Raw genomic sequence first — 17,213 nt, 5'->3', positions numbered from 1 at the left:
TGTGATAATTTTCTGGAATTGAATTACATTTTTCCAGGTAGCTTGACAGAGATCTGGGTAACTGTGACATTTTAGGGAAGTACCTTCAAGTAGCATTTGAAATCTCCTGATAGATAAGTCTTAATTAGCAGAGCAAGTTGTTTGGTTCACTTTATAGATCCAAATCATGGACTTTAGAGAAATTTTCTGAAAACAGATTCCTTATCTTGGTTCTCATCATTGGTACCACTTCTCCCTTTCTGTTATTGATGAATAGCTGCTGTAATTACACGAGTCTCCCAGGATGGAGAGTGAAGGATAGAAATGGCTTTTATTTGTTGTTAAGGCAGTTTTGGGACTTCCCTGGCAGTCCAGTGGTTAAGACTTCACCTTCCAGTGCAGGAGGTGCAGGTTGGATTCCTGGTTGGAGAGCTAAGATCCCACATGCTTTGTGGCCAAAAACCAAGACATAAAACAGAAGCAATATTGTAACCAATTCAATGAAGACTTAAAAATGGTACACAGAAGGAAAAAGCTTTCAAAAGAAATCAAGGCAGTCTTTAGTGTTCTTGTCTCATCTAGGTAGAGATCATTGAAAGAAATGTGTAAGGTAGTCAGTGTTTCAAATGAACGATGATAAAAGAATCTTTGCATGTGAAACAGTTCCTAAATTTTGTCTTTTCAAAATGTCAGAATTTCAATTACAGAGACATTGTACTAACAAAATAGCAAAAAGATGTGTTGTGGAAAATTAAGGATCTGCTCATTGCTCAAATGCTATGGACATGCCGCATCACTTGCCCTTTTTTTTTTTTTTTCTTGAGACAGCGTGACTTTTAATGTTGCCTAGTTTTCTAATGCCCTTGATTATACTCCAGAAGAAAATCTGGTGAAAATTACGTAGGCCACCTGCCTGAACTTCACAAATGAGAGGAAGGGAGAACTCACAGGGGAGAACCCTTTGCCTTTGAATAGCAAAGGGTTGTGTGGAATTTTGAGGTCTACTGCATGCTTCAGGATATAGGGGATATCCTTCAAACACATGGAAGCCTCTGCTAGTTTTATCCTGGGGACATGCAAGACAGGAATAACCAAAATCCATATGTTTAGGAAGATTCTTTAAATTGATCTCTTCTGGACTTCTAAGGGACTTCCCTGGTGGCTCAGATGGTAAAGAATCCACCTGCAATGCGGGATACCTGGGTTTGATCCCTGGGTTGGAAAGATCCCTTGGAGGAGGGCATGGCAACCCACTCCAGTATTCTTGCCTGGGAAATCCCCATGGACAGAGGAGCCTGGCAGGCTACAGTCCATTGGGTCGCAAAGAATCAGACACCACTGAGTGACTAAGCACAAGACTTCTTAGACACTAACAAAAAAGGAAAAATCTAAGAGTTACAGCATGTGAAATTACTTCAGAGCAAGAATAATTTTCTGAACTTGAGAATATATAAAAAATAGCAAACAAGATGTTTTTGGGGAGTGTGGCCTGAAAGAACTAGGACAGGTGGTAGGCCTGGGCTGACCTCTGCATGTACATATACTCTGTACATCTCTTAGGGAACCAACCCTCAGACTCTACCTGAACTGCTTCCTTTGGGACGGATGCAGTTAACTCCATACAGAGCTACAAATCACTAATAAGTTCCAGGAGTTTCCTCCTCTTAGTTTTTAACTGGAGACATTCCTCAGTCAAGGGAATGCAGCTCCAATGTGTGAGAGCCTTTATATCGACTTGGTGGGGGAAGTTACCTTTTGAAGGAGGAATGGGGAGTATGAAGTGCTTTATAGAATCACAAGGCTTTTTCTGTGATGTTGACAGCTTCTGCAACTGTTGTTGCTCATGATGAAATAGATAAAGCCGGTAGATTCCATCCAGCTTTCTTTTCTTTCTGCTCTTTGTATCTTCAGAGCAGAGACCCTGTAGAATGCTTCTCTGCATACTTCATTTCTAACTCAATTCCTGGTGCAAGCCAGGAGCTTTAAAATCTTGGATGTTGAATGGATTGGCTCAGGACCTACCAGCAGGGCTCAGGTATCTGGGACAGACAAAGAAAGAGACATTCAGACAGGTACCTGACTCAGAGGGGTAACATGCTGACCACAAAAAATATTGTATCATTTTTTTGGCTCATATTTTTGCCATGGTCCCAGACATCACTTTGCCAACTAAGGTTCATGTAGTCAAAGCTATGTTTTTTTCCAGAAGTTATGTACAGATGTGATAGTTGAATCATGAAGAAGGCTGAGTGCCAAAGAATTGATTCTTTCAAACCTCTGGTAAGCTTCCCTTGTGGCTCAGCTGGTAAAGAATCCTCCTGTAATGTGGGAGACATGGGTTTGATCCCTGGAAGATCCCCTAGAGAAGAGAAAAGGCTACCCACTCCAGTATTCTGACCTGGAGAATTCCATGGATTGTACATCCATGGGGTCACAAAAAGTTGGACACAACTGAGCAACTTTCACTTTTCAAACCTCTGGTGCTGGAGAAGACTCTTGAGAATCCCTTGGATAGAAAAGAGATCAAACCAGTCAATCCTAAAAGAAATCAACCCTGAATATTCATTGGAAGGATTGATGCTGAAGCTCCAATATTTTTGTCACCTGATATCAAGAGCTGACTCACTGGAAAAGACCCTGAGGCTGGGAAAGACTGAGAGCAGGACGAGAAGGGGGCAACAGATGATGAGATGGTTGGATGGCATCACTAGTTCAATGGACATGAGTTTGAGCAAACTCCAGGAGATAGTGAAGGTCAGGGAAGCCAGGTGGGCTATAGTCCCTGGGGTCACAAAGAGTCAGACATGACTGAGTGACTGAACAACAACAGCAGCAGTCCTTCTTGACATGGATTTTCCTGTTGTGAACAAAGTGGCTCTTTGTTCTGTTTGTTTTTTCCTCCCTGGACTCCTGCTTCTGCTCCATCAGAGGCCCTCACCTTTGATCCAGCAGCCTGGGTGCTGTAGGCCTTATGCTCAAATGTAAGGAATGCACCCCTTCTTCTCTGTATTCCTTTGAAAGGCCTATTGGACCAGGACCCCGAACAGCTGCTCTTCTCCGTCCACATTTTAGGACAAGCCTTATATTTCTGTGCTTTGAGTTTCTCTAAGACACAGCCAGGGACTGCTCCATCTGTGAATTTCCCACTGAAGACTCGTTTGTATCACTCCGCTGACTTGTCCTCCAGCCCCTTCTTCTAAAATGGCAGATCTCCTGATGTATTGTGTTTGTATTGTTCTAGGGGGGAAAAACCTTTAAATACCTTTTTAAGGGGAGGAGAAGGAGGAAGAGCCAACAGTTTTAATTTGGACATCAGAGTGTTTTGGCTTCTGTCCTGTAGCCATTCCATAATGAGTCTTTATTTAGGCAGACATCCATGGAGAGATTAATCAAGGAGGGCTGAAAGTTAGTCATCCATCTTAGGTACCTGGCAAGTTCTTTTTTATACCTGGAGGTAAAGTTCAAGGTGCTTGCTCAAAAACCAAATGTTTCCACTTAAGGAAAAGAGAGGGCGGCCTGGTCCCACTAAGTTATGTGTGCATATGTGCTCAGTTGTGTCCGATTCTCTGTGGCCTGATGAACTGCTGCAGCCCACCAGGCTTCTCTGTCCATGGGGGTCTCCAAGAAAGAATATCGGAGTGAGTTGCCATGCCCTCCTCCAGGGGATCTTTCCCACCCAGTGATCGAACCCGTGACTCCTGCATTGGCTGGTGAATTCTTTATCCACTGAGCCACCTGGTTATAGCAGGACTGAATTAAGTGATTCTCTGGGATTGGAAAGAGGAGCATTGCCTGTGCTCTTTCCTGTTCCTGCCACTGCTGAAAATTTGCATCCACTCTGTCTGCATTCTTTGGATATTTCTGCCTGGGGACAAGAGGACACTGTCTGAAGTCTGGATCTTTCTTGTACCTGGTTTGTGGCTGGGAAAGGTTATTGAGCCTAAGGACCTCTTTAAGACTTGTCCCCTGCCAAAAGCCTCTTACTTACTGTAAAAGCTTTTTATCCCAATTGTCTACAACATCAGTCATAATGATACCTTTCCATGTTCATTTGTTTAGATATGCCACACTGCTGCCTGCCTTTGGCAAGCCTCCTGGACTAGGCTGCTTTTGTTAATCACATGGATGTTGTCAGTATTATGTTCACAAGTGGATGCAGAGAAGATATTTTGATTGAACTACAAATCCTTACTGTATGAGCTACTCGTGCTTAGCAAAAACTATATTAAACAGTGGTGATCCGGAGTTTCATTAATCTTGGGGATTATGCTGCTTGCCCATCTGTTAAATACTGTGATTTCTATATCTTCCTGTAATCATATCGACTTTTTATGAAAGAACTTTTGATACTGAGCTGTGTCTTGTAATGTTTCAATGTAGAGGTGGTTGTTGATCTTAATTTGTGATCCTGAATTCATTTCATCTCAAGTACTTTTATGTTGTAGCTTCCTGAATGTTTTTAACAGGAATGTACTTCAAACAGCTCTCAGTCCTAATCTTGTACTTCTGTTCATTGAAGATAAGCAGCAATTTCTTTTTTTAAAATTCAAATAGAGTTGATTTAAAATGCTGTTAGTTTCCGCTGTACAGCAAAGTAATTCAGTTTTGTGTGTGTGTATACACACATGCACACATCTATACATACAGAGATATATGTGTGTGTGTGCTTTTTCATATTCTTTTCCATTCTGATTTATTATAAGATATTGAATATACTTCCCAGTGCTATACAGTAGGACCTTGTTGTTTATCTATTTTTATATATAGCAGTTTTGTATCTGCTGATCCCAAACTCCTAATTTATCCCTTCCCCTCCTTTCCCTTTTGGTAACCATAGTTTGTTTTCTATGTGAGTCTGTTTTGTAAATAAATTCATTAGTGTCATATTTTAGATTCCACATATAAGTGATATCATATCCTATTTGTCTTTCTCTTTATGACTTAATTCATTTAGCATGATAATCTGTAGGTCCCTCCCTTGCTGCAATGGCATTATTTCATTCTTCTTTAGGGCTGGGTAATATTCCATTGTGTGTATATGTGTGTGTGTACACACACACATTGTTTATCCATTCATCTGTTGATGGACATTTATGTTGTTTCTGCGCATGGGCTATTGTAAATAGTACTTCTGTGGACATTAGGGTGCATGTAACTTTTTGAATTTGCATTTTCTCTGGATATAGCCCAGGACTGGGATTATTGGATCATATGGCAACTCTGTTTTTAGTTTCAGGAAGAACCTCCGTACTCTTCTCCATAGCAATTACACCAATTTACATTGCCATAAACAATGTAAGAGGGTTCTTTTTTTTTTTCCCATACCCTCTCCAGCATTTATTATTTGTAGACTTTTTGATGATGGCCATTCTGACTGGTGTGAGTTGATCCTTCATTGTGGTTTTGATCCAATCTCAAAGAAAGGCAATGCCAAAGAATGCTCAAACTACCACACAATTATACTCATCTCACATGCTAGTAAAGTAATGCTCAAAATTCTCCAAGCGAGGCTTCAGCAGTACGTGAACTGTGAACTTCCTGATGTTCAAGATGGTTTTAGAAAAGGCAGAGGAACCAGAGATCAAATTGCCAACATCCACTGGATCATGGAAAAAGCAAGAGAGTTCCAGAAAAACATCTATTTCTGCTTTATTGACTATGCCAAAGCCTTTGACTGTGTGGATCACAATAAACTGTGGAAGATTCTGAGAGAGATGGGAATACCAGACCACCTGACCTGCCTCTTGAGAAATCTGTATGCAGGTCAGGAAGCAACAGTTAGCACTGGACATGGAACAACAGACTGGTTCCAAATAGGAAAAGGAGTACGTCAAGGCTGTATATTGTCACCCTGGTTATTTAACTTACATGCAGAATACATCATGAGAAATGCTGGGCAGGAAGAAGCACAAGCTGGAATCAAGATTGCTGGGAGAAATATCATTAACCTCAGATATGCAGATGACACCACCCTTATGGCAGAAAGTGAAGAGGAACTAAAAAGCCTCTTGATGCAAGTGAAAGAGGAGAGTGAAAAAGTTGGCTTAAAGCTCAACAGTCAGAGAAAATGAAGATCATGGCATCCAGTCCCATCACTTCATGGCAAATAGATGGGGAAACAGTGTCAGACTTTATTTTGGGGGGCTTCAAAATCACTGCAGATGGTGACTGCAGCCATGAAATTAAAAGACGCTTACTCCTTGGAAGAAAAGTTATGACCAACCTAGATAGCATATTCAAAAACAGAGACATTACTTTGCTGACTAAGGTCCATCTAGTCAAGGGTATGGAGAAGGCAATGGCACCCCACTCCAGTACTCTTGCCTGGAAAATCCCATGGACGGAGGAGCCTGCTAGGCTGCAGTCCATGGGGTTGCAAAGAGTCGGACAAGACTGAGTGACTTCTTTCACTTTTCACTTTCCTGCACTGGAGAAGGAAATGGCAACCCACTCCACTGTTCTTGCCTGGAGAATCCCAGGGATGGCAGAGCCTGGTGGGCTGCTATCTCTGGGGTCGCACAGGGTTGGACACGACTGAAGCGACTTAGCAGCAGTCAAGGCTATGGTTTTTCCAGTAGTCATGTACGGATGTGAGAGTTGGACTGTGAAGAAAGCTGAGTGCCGAAGAATTGATGCTTTTGAACTGTGGTGTTGGACAAGACTCTTGAGAGTCCCTTGAACTGCAAGGAGATCCAACCAGTCCATTCTGAAGGAGATCAGCCCTGGGATTTCTTTGGAAGGAATGATGCTAAAGCGGAAGCTCTAGTACTTTGGCCACCTCATGCCAAGAGTTGACTCATTGGAAAAGACCCTGATGCTGGGAGGGATTGGGGGCAGGAGGAGAAGGGGACGACAGAGGATGAGATGGGTGGATGGCATCACTGACTCGATGGACATGAGTCTGAGTGAACTCCGGGAGTTGATGATGGACAGGGAGGCCTGGCGTGCTGGGATTTATGGGGTCGCAAAGAGTCGGACACAACTGAGCAACTGAACTGAATAAGTAGCAAAGTTGAACATTGTTTCTTGTATTGGCCATCTGTATGTCTTCTTTGGAGAAAGGCCATATATAAGTCTTCTGCCCATTCTTTGACTGGGCTGTTTGTTTTTGTTATTGAGCTGCATGAGCTGTTCATATATTTTGGAAATTAAGCCTTTGTCAGTTGCCTCTTTAGCACGTATTTTTTCCCAGTCCTTAGTTTGTCTTTTGTTAATGGTTTTCTTTGCTATGCAAAAGCTTATAAGTCTGATTAGGTCTTGTTTATTTTTGCTTTTATTTCTATTGCCTTGGGAGACTGAACTAAGAAAACCTTGCTATGATTTATGTCAGAGAATATTTTGCCTGTGTTTTCCTCTAGGAGTTTTATGGTATCATGTCGTATATTTAAGTCTTCAAGACATTCTGAATTTATTTTTGTGTATGGTGTGAGGGAGTGTTCTAACTTCATTGTGTCAAGCAGCAATTTCTTATTTTATTTCTTATCAGTTATCAACAGGTCTAAACAACTCTCTTAGTTGTGCTGCCAGGACTGAGAAAAGATGAGAAAGAGGGAGGGGAAAAAATAGACAGATTGACAAAGTATGAGATAAAGACGGAAGATAGCATAGTGGGAAGGTGATGTAGGCTGCTAATCATTTGAGGGCTGTCAGTGTCCTGCAATAGTTTATAAGTTGAATGTTACCTGTTACCTGTCTGCAGACCCCCAGAGCAAATGTGGGTGTGGGCCATGTGTCTGGTCAGTGGCACTTCTGCCTCTGTTTGATGACTGAAGGATGGGAGAGTTGTCAGCAATGAGGGCCCCAGAGAGCTCGAGATTGCTGAGTCTTAAGTCTGTCTCTTAAGTGAATAGTCTCACAGGAAATTGTCTAGAGTAAGACTGAGTGAGACACCCTGATGACCTCCATTTCAGACACGGCTCTTCTTTGGATATGATAGCTCAAATTCTTGCCTGTTTCATTTGATTTTCTGCAGCATAGCTGATGGCTCACGATTCCATTTCTAGAAGAGGCAGCCTAACCGTGTGGAAAGGACCTGTGAGACACAGCTTTGCTGCCACATACTATGTAATTTGGGGCATGTCACTTCCTCTCTTGGTCTCGGTTTCCTCATCTTCAAATCAGAAAGAAGAGGCTAAAATGATACCCAGGAGTGCTGTCACTCTAGGAGTCTCTAATTCTGTGGATTTTTCTGAGATACTTTTCTCTTTGAAGGAATTATATTTGTCATCAATCATTTTTGGCCACTCTTTGTGTTTTTTGCTCTTACTTATCCCCCAAAACTTTACTAGTCAGACTAGTAGGCTGCCTTTTCCAGGCTTAGCAAGACACCCCGAGTGCAGCAAATAAAAGCAACATTCTAGGTGGAGTCCAGGCTTCCTGGTACACACTTAGACTCAAAAGGTTGATGTGGAAATGGACTCACCTTCCATGTGGCATGATTTGATTTCCTTTGGGGTAAGGGGAAAGAAACTTGGAAAAAGTGTGTAGGTTAAGGCCAAGTAGACATGATTCCTTGTGTCTTTTCTCCAGGAAAGGAATCAGATGCTGCTCGAGTCTTTCCATTCTTGGCTCCGGGGGCTCCAGTGGTGCTGGGTAAAGCCTCATGTTTTGCCAGCCTCTTTTCTGCAGATGGAAACAAATTCATTGGCAGCTACACACCAAGAAGGAGAAAGGCTTCAACACTATTTTGGAGCTCCTCAGCAGAGTTACTGCTGAAGATGAGGACAGCTTATTTCCATCTTACAGATGTGCAGTTTGTTAAATGCGCTTGGCCCTGCCCCATTAAATTAGCCTTCCACTCTCGGTAGCTTGTTGAAAGAATTGCTAGGGCTCTGCTTCATTGCTCCTTGGCAGGCAGTTTAATAGAGCACTTTGATAGCAAATGTCAAGCCAGAGTACTGAGGTTTAGAATTATGGCCTGCTTGAAGCCCCTTGGCTTCTGTGGACTGATGCTTTTATTTATTTATTTATTCTTAAATTTCTTTCCTTCTTTCTTTTCTTTTTTTTTTGTTCACTTGTAGTGACAGAACCAAGAGCGACTCTGGATCAGACAGTTTACTGCTTATTTAGTTGTATTTTATGATTCTCTTTTTGTCAGTTCCTAAATCCCATGGGCGGAGGAGCCTGGTAGGCTGCAGTCCATGGGGTCATGAAGAGTCGGACAGGACTGAGCGACTTCACTTACACTTTCCACTTTCATGCATTGGAGAAGGAAATGGCAACCCACTCCAGTGTTCTTCCCTGGAGAATCCCAGGGACGGGGGAGCCTGGTGGGCTGCCGTCTATGGTGTCGCACAGATTCGGACACAACTGAAGCGACTTAGCAGCAGCAGCAGCAGGTTTCCTGTGATATAAGTGACCCGCAGCCACTGATTTCTGTGCATATCTGGGTTGCTTCCTCTTTACAGACTCATATTTGGGAAGGTGAACTTTTTGGCTGCAGAGATTCTGAAGTTCAAAGTAGCCTTTGTACCTGTTAAAAAGGGAGCTCTGGGGCTGTGTGGTCCATTTAATGAGGTTCATGAATGCTTTATAGTATCACTGTGTGTGTGTGTATTTTTTTTTTTTTTTAGTATCATTGTTAATCAGTGATCTTACACTCCCCCCACTTCTTTTGACTTAAGATATTGGAAAGGGAGTCAGTATAAAATTTTTGGGAACCATGAAAAGTGAGCAGGTTTCAAAGGTGTCAAAATGCATTTAATGGTGATGTATACAGTAAGGTTCTAGATGGGTTGCCGCAGGAGTAACAGAACTTCTTGGAGCATTTGTTTAAATAGCTTTGGCTTTTTGTAGGATGTTGTTCTTTGCCAGAGTAAAGGAGAAGAGGTTTAAGCAGAGGTTGGGAAGCATCCTTTGTACCTTCACTGTGCCTTGGTTTTTAGTATTGAGCTGCAAGGATGGAATGTGAATGAGCTAAACAGATTTTGAAAAACATCATTTATTCAACAAATATTTGTTGATGTGACTTGTTGGTGTCAGGAGTTGGAGATATAGTAATGAACTTTTCTAGGGCATACATTGTATTAAAGAAAGAGGGGAAACAAACAAGTGTGTTTCTGGTGATAAGTGCTGTGCAAAAATAGGGAGAGGAAAAGAGAGAAAAGAAAGAAGAAAAAAGGAAACTTCCTTTGCTGCTTTGGATTTATAAGCTAGATATTGTCATTTTTACCACAGGTTTATGAGGTGGTTGCTATTAAATGGGAGTCATGCGTATGAAATATTTTTTATGGTATTTGTTGTTGTAGTTAAGTATTATCTATTACATGGTATTCTGACTTTTTACAAAGTCACAAAAGAGACTCCAACCCACCAAACCCTTTATTGCTTCTGAGGTATTTGTCGGCATAGGAACTATTCCTTTGGGGATGGGGATGCTGCATAAATGTAGAATTGTTTTACTTCCCCTGCAGTTCCAATCACTAGAAAGTGTTCCTCTGAAATAAAAGCAGTTTGCTTAGGGGTAGATTTGAATCAATGATAGAATTTGAAATGATGCCAGGCACCCCGTTCTTTCACAGTGAATGACGTGGCAGAGGGGAAGGTTGGTGGAGGAGAAGGCAGAGGAATGCCGTGGTTTTGCATTAGCCAAATCTGGAAGGAAGCCAGAATGCGTCTAGAAAGTGCAGAGTCCACCTGTGTTGTCAGTCACCATCTACCAACCCAGAGCTACTGGATCAATACCTCTGGGGTTGGTGTGCTAAACAGTAGTGAAGAGGCAAGGCTGAGAATGTGCTTAGTAAGAAGGTACCTTCATATTTTTAAACAAAGTTACTTTGAAATCATGGAAAATATTCATGGCAAGAATGAACTCTTCAAAGCACATTACTCCTAATTAGGTCTGGTCTTCCTAGAGACCTTGTAATATCCTATTGTAAGCTGTGATTTTATAAATTTTGAGAGTTCCTTTAGGTTAAAAGGATATTGTTTAGTGACATTTTTATGGAACGATTGAAGACAGGAGGAGAAGAGGGTGACAGATTGGATGGCATCACTGACTCAATGGACATAAGTTTAAGCAAACTCCAGGAGACTGAAGGACAGGGAAGCCTGGGGGTTGCAGTCCATGTGGTTGGAAAGAGTTGGACATGACTTAGTGACTGAACAACAGCAACACAGCTGTGTTTTTTTTAAATAAAATTTGAGGGTTCCTTTAGGTTACAAGGATATTGTTTAGTGACTTTTATTTGTATGGCTAAATATGCATATGTATGATTAAATAAGTATGCATTTTTTCCAGTCTCTTTCTATGAAGGTTTAAAATTAGTTTTAAATAAAAAATTAGAAACATCAGAAATCAAATGGGAGATGATTTACCAAGAACCAGAGGTGATATCTTATTGACTATTTCAGTTTTGGGGGGCACCTTCCTTGATTCTCCCTGCTCACCCCTCCATTTCCCCAGGCTGGATGAAGTGCCATTTCTATGGGCTCTCAGATTATCCTATGTATATCTCAGTCACAGAAATGATCCCTCCTTAATTCAGTATCTGCCCATGGCTTTCTGAAAAGCTGACTGTGCCCTTGAGCTCTGAATCATCAGGACTTTGCATGGTCCTTGACATGTAATAGGAGCCCCATGTATGTTTACTGAATAGATAAATGAATAAATGAGTTACTAAGATTTATATCTGGTTTGAACTTCTTGGTAAGCAAAGCAAAAATATATATATATATTGACTACACAGTTCTCATAGGCATATAAAACAGAGCATTATTTTTACAGTATTTTTTTCCTTGGTGCTAAGTTCCTGAAAGCCTTGATGAAACATGATATAAAGATAGTAAGTTTTGAGAAGTGTTTTCAATATTTAATCAGCTACTTGTGCCCTGGACTCTGAAAAAATTACTTTGGTAGAGCCTGGCAACTGGAGGCCAACTCCAGCACCTGGAGAACCTGGGTCTTCATTAGCCTTCTAGCAGATTACCTGCTAGAGCATCACTTTCCCAGATGGCAGGGGCTCCACAAGACAGCTTATTTTATGCCACTGGACTTTATTTTCATAATTGGAACTATTTAACAGATACTCTATTGAAAGATTTTATTGTGCTCACAGTCTCAGGCATTAAATGGAGTGTGTGAATTACGGGAAAACATCCAATAGAAAGCAAATGAGGATGCTGCGGTCAGTTTTGGACTTCAGCATGCCTGTGGGTTTTTCAAATTCTTAAAAAAAGAAAAAATATTTTTTTGCCCTTGCTGACATGTAAGCTTTATGAGAAAAGGATTATTTTTTTAGAAACAAAAGTGACTATCAGAATACAGGTGAGAATAAGCTAATAGATATCTGCTTAGTTAAAAAATATTTTTAAACCAACTTCCTTAATGAAGAAGGAATAGTGCTAAGAAGTACAAAGATATAGTTGCTGAAGGAAAGAAGGTTTTTTTTTTTTTTCTGTGATGTATGAACTGAGACAGGAAGGAAAGAGCAAGGACAATTAAAAATTCTTTGATTCAGCAGCATAATTATTATTTGAATGTTTTTAAAGAATATATTTTCTTTTTTTTTTTTTTTTTGTTCTGATGAGATGGATGAAACTGGAGCCGATTATACAGAGTGAAGTAAGCCACAAAGAAAAACACCAATACAGTATACTAACACATATATATGGAATTTAGGAAGATGGCAATGATGACCCTGTATGCAAGACAGGGAAAGAGACACAGATGTGTATAATGGACTTTTGGACTCAGAGGGAGAGGGAGAGGGTGGGATGATTTGGGAGAATGACATTCTAACATGTATACTATCATGTGAATTGAATCGCCAGTCTATGTCTGACGCAGGATGCAGCACGCTTGGGGCTGGTGCATGGGGATGACCCAGAAAGATGTTCTGGGGAGAGAGGTGGGAGGGGGGTTCATGTTTGGGAATGCATGTAAGAATTAAAGATTTTAAAATTTAAAAAATAAAAAACTAAAAATTAAAAAAAAAAAGAAAGAAAAAAAAAATAAAGAATATATTTTCTTTTCAGTTGGATAATCAGTTAGTGAAGAAAGACACTGAGTGGTTAAGGGTTTTGAGTCTCGAGACAGTTTGAAAAGGACAGGAAAAATAAATTTATTGAGTGTCTACTTTTTTTCCAGGCAGCTCTAAAGAGTTTTTAGACTTTTTTTTTTCTTTTTGTCTAAACTCTTGTGGTAATTCTGTGAGTCTGGAATGTAGATGTTAAATAAATTGAGATTGTACAGTTAGTGTATACATCAAAGCCAGGACCGAATGTATACATGAAAGCCAGTTAAGTGTGTTCTAAAGTTCAAGCTGGTGTTAATTTTTAATTTCAAACCTGCTCCAGTGGCTTCCTATTTGCATGGAAGGGACTCACAGGGGCTTCAGAGCTTTACAAAGGTTTCATTCAAGAGCGTATCTGGCATTACCTGTATTACAGAAATGTCGTACAGATATATGCATGTCTATACTTCAGAATGTGTAGAATGTATTTGAAACCATTATGTCTAGAATATAATCTCAACAAGACCAGAGATTTTTTTGGAATATTTTTGTGAGGTAACAAATTGCCTAGAACCCCATCAGTATAGCAGACGCTCAGTAAGTATTTGTGCATGCCAACAAGGAAAGAGGCGTGGTTCTTTGAACAAACCATGCTTTATTTCTATTGCTAGAAATTTTCCTGTTTCTGTTTTTCTTTTTATAAACAACACTTATACAGGCTACAAATACGTTCTTATACGTACTTCTTCGCACTTTATAAAGAAATAGAGAAATGTTATATTTTTTCATTGTAATAGAGTCTTGGAACTGCTGGATCAAAGGATAGTTTGGATTTTGATATGAGGGCAATTTGACACAACGTATCAATGATATTATCTCAAATAGCATGTGAGATTGTTATTTGTTTCGCCTCAACCTGGCTGACAGGAGGAGTTTTCAGGCTTTCCCCTCTTAAACGCTCATTAAATTTCGAAGTTTGGTAGGCTTACTGCTTTCTTACAGTTTCTATTTATCTTTCTTAGAAGCTGGGACAATACAGTGTGACTTCTTTCCTTCTGTGTTGAGAGAGTATGTATGATGATACTACTCAATGAAATTATTTTTTAAACCCAAATTATGTTCTTTTTCCTAACTCTCTGGATTCCTGTTTGAATATATGGACTCTGTATTGTCATTGGTGACTATGTGCCTAAAGAGAAAAAAATAAGTCTAGAATTGGTTGTATCTCATTAGCAAGTACAATTGCACCACTTGGTGAGAAACCGTGGATACATTTCTGAACCAGACTGACCGCTGTGGGCATGATCTGTCGTTGGGAACGTGGGGTCTCTTGCTCTGGCCCAGCCAGCGATGCAAATGCCTGAGAGCCCATAGTATGTTCCTGTCAGCTGTTAAAGATGCACTGGAACAGCTGCTGTCTGACCTTGGTTGTTGCCCCATAAGCAGATGTGGGTGGGCTACAAATATGTTCTTATACGTATTTGTGCAACCAACAGATCTTTCTGTTACCAACCAGGATTCTTGGCTTCCTCAATCAATAGAAATTGATCAGAAGCCAGGCAGGAAATTCAGGCTCAGCCTTATGGGGCCCCTGCTGCAGCAGAGGGGAAGGAGAACAATCAACAGGTTCCCTTGCCTGCTCACTCCCCCAGAAGGGTGAGCTGATTCCTTCCAAGGGGTGAGGTGGGGAGTGTGCCCAGGGGTTGGGTCAGGGGGTTGGCATAGGTTGTCTGCCCGCCCCTTTGGTGGTGGTGTGTGCAGGGGGCACGGGCACCAGTATTCTGCTTTTGCTCCTGGCTCCTCAGAAGAGGCAGTTTTGTATCTTATTGTCCACAGTTCACCCCAGTTACCCACGCACACAGTTATTTTTAGTCTCTTGCAGTTTCTCTGTATTTTGCTGCTGGGAGACATGTTTGTGCAGGTGCAAGCACCACAGCAAAGGGTCCCAGGTCTCGTCCCTACCCAGCAAAGAATGTAGAGGGCCCTGGCTTCTTGCTGGCCTCTGCTTTGCATGGGTTTGAAAGCAAAGGACTTTAGAGAACTCAGAAGCATGTGCTCAACATTCTCCAAAACAATCTGTATCCTCTGACAGGGTTATTCATACAAGAAAACATTGTAAACAAGTATAGAGTTGACCCTTGAACAAGCTAGGTTTGAGTTGCATGGCTCCACTTGTAGGGGAATTTTTTTCAATAGTAAGTAACACAATACTACATGATCTCTTGTTGGTTGAGTCCACAGTTGGTTAAATCTGTGGCTGTGGAATCACAGACACAGAGGACCAACCCTAAGTTACATGCAGATTTTTGACTGCACAGAGGGTTGTCACCCCTACCCCTCTTCTCCTCTTTTTCTTTTTACTGGGTATTTTATTTTTTATTTTAAATTCTTATTTATTTAATTTTGGCTATACTGGGTCTTTGTTGCTACACTTGGACTTTTCTCTAGTTGTGGCGAGCGGGGCTGCTCTCTAGTTGTGGTACATGGAGGTCTCATTGCAGTGGCTTCTCGACAGATTACTGGCTCTAGGAGTGGGAGTCTTGGTGGTTGCAGCTTGTGGGCCCTAGAGTGCGTAGGGCTCAGTAGTTATGGCACACAGGCTTAGTTGCCCTGTGACAGAGGGATCTTCGTGGACCAGGGATCGAATCTGTGTTCCCTGCATTGACAGGCAAATTCTTAACCCCTGGACCACCAGGGAAGTCCTCCTTTTTCCTGTCTTTGCTTAGGCTACCAGGAAGTTCAGAACCATGGGTAAATTCTAATAACTCATTGTGGCTTCAGTAGAAACATGCATGGAGCTCATATTCCGTGTCAAGTACCGTGAAAGTGCCGGTGGGGTTCAGGTTGCGGCTCATGAAGGAATAGTTTCTTGCCTTCTCGAGCCCCTTGTTTTGGATGCTTGCCCTGGAAGAGGAGAGCCCAGCTTTTCCCATGGAACATAACCGTCTCCATTAAACTTATTAGCACTAGAAAGGAGGTGGCTCATTTTGCTCTCAGGTGGAGACAAAGGCTGCTCTTGTCCCGGGTGAAGGGCCTTCGGTGACTTGATTAGTGCACAGGCTGGCCTCTGCTGATTTTCAGATGGAGACCATCAGATATCATCCACCGCCTCATTAGGCTGACACTGGTCCTGCCCCCTCTTGTAATAATGTCACTGGAACACTTAATAATCTTGGTAAGTGCTATAAGCATGCACTGCAGAGGTAACCCAGGGTCAGCAGTGACAGATGCTCAAAAAAGCACTTGTTTTCTCATCCCCGGCTCTGGTTAAAATATAACAAAGCAAGACGTAGAATAATCGCACAGATTTAAATATTGAAGGAGCAGGACTGTGGCCATATAGCTGTCTTTATGTCTGATTCAGGCTTGCAGGTTTTCAAGATTGAGGGGACCATGAAATAAATTGGCTGATTGCCATGGACTTGCTGAAGGGTTCATTTGTTTCAGAGAAGAGAAGGCAGAGAGGGGTCCTTAAGTGTTGGAAGATGTATAAGATGGGCAATATTTATGAACTCTTCTTTTCCAGTGAGAATGGGAGAAATAAGTCTTATGTTGATTAAAGGAGTAATTTAGATTAGACTGTAAGCAGAACTTGCTGGCTAAAGATTGGACAAGCCCATGGGTGGGGAGTGGACTAGGCTCCCACCTTTTTTTTATATGTTCGCACACATGTGTATATGGTCTTCCCTGGTGGCTCAGTGATAAAGAATCCGCCTGCCAATGCAGGAGATGCAGGTTCGATCAATGGGTCGGGAAGATCCTCTGGAGGAGGGCTTGAAAGCCACTCCAGTATTCTTGCCGGGGAAACCTCATGGACAGAGGAGCCTGGCAGGCTGCAGTCCGTGGGGTTGCAAAAGATGTAGGCATGACTTAGCAACTAAACAATGACGATAATGTATGTATATATGTATGTGTACTACTTTTTAGAGTAGACAGTTATTTTCTTTATTGGAATTGGATTCCAGAAACTGTTTGTTGGGCTGATACTGGGCTGTGCACTAATTCACAAGTGTATATATAACCTGCCCTCAGAGAAGCAGGGGATGTGGCAGGATTTCAACAGGTCATTCTATATTTTGTGGGTTACAAGGATGCAGTGGGAAGGGCTGGGAACAAGGGAGCATTTGTCTTGGTGCCACATAGCTGACACCATCTTCTCTCTGTGGGTCAGCGCTGGAAGACTAGAGCCATAGGTGAACCTGTGACAGTACTTCCCAGGATGTGGTTGTTGTTTAGCTGCTAAGTTGTGTCTGACTCTTTGCAGCCTTGTGGTCTGCAGCA

At 41.6% G+C, this 17,213-nt stretch overlaps 1 protein-coding gene across 2 annotated transcripts in view; it reads left to right on the top strand.

Moving 5' to 3' along the window:
• LYPD6B (LY6/PLAUR domain containing 6B) overlaps positions 1-17,213 on the top strand; it is a 251,666-nt gene that overhangs the window by 122,163 nt on the left and 112,290 nt on the right. The window contains exon 1 of one of the 2 annotated variants that reach the window (XM_069577609.1): positions 4,089-4,109. The exons of the other annotated variant lie outside the window; for it this stretch is intronic. Coding sequence (XP_069433710.1) covers positions 4,105-4,109 — 5 coding nt within the window. The 5' untranslated portion in view covers positions 4,089-4,104. Of the gene's footprint in view, positions 1-4,088; positions 4,110-17,213 lie in introns of those variants that run through there. 2 annotated transcript variants of the gene reach the window in all.

The sequence above is a fragment of the Ovis canadensis genome, chromosome 2 (assembly GCF_042477335.2).
Source record: "Ovis canadensis isolate MfBH-ARS-UI-01 breed Bighorn chromosome 2, ARS-UI_OviCan_v2, whole genome shotgun sequence".
In the NCBI taxonomy this organism is placed as follows: Eukaryota; Metazoa; Chordata; class Mammalia; order Artiodactyla; family Bovidae; genus Ovis; species Ovis canadensis.
The sequence above is the reverse complement of the archived record's forward strand: the minus strand, read 5'-3'. Positions and strand labels throughout refer to the sequence as shown.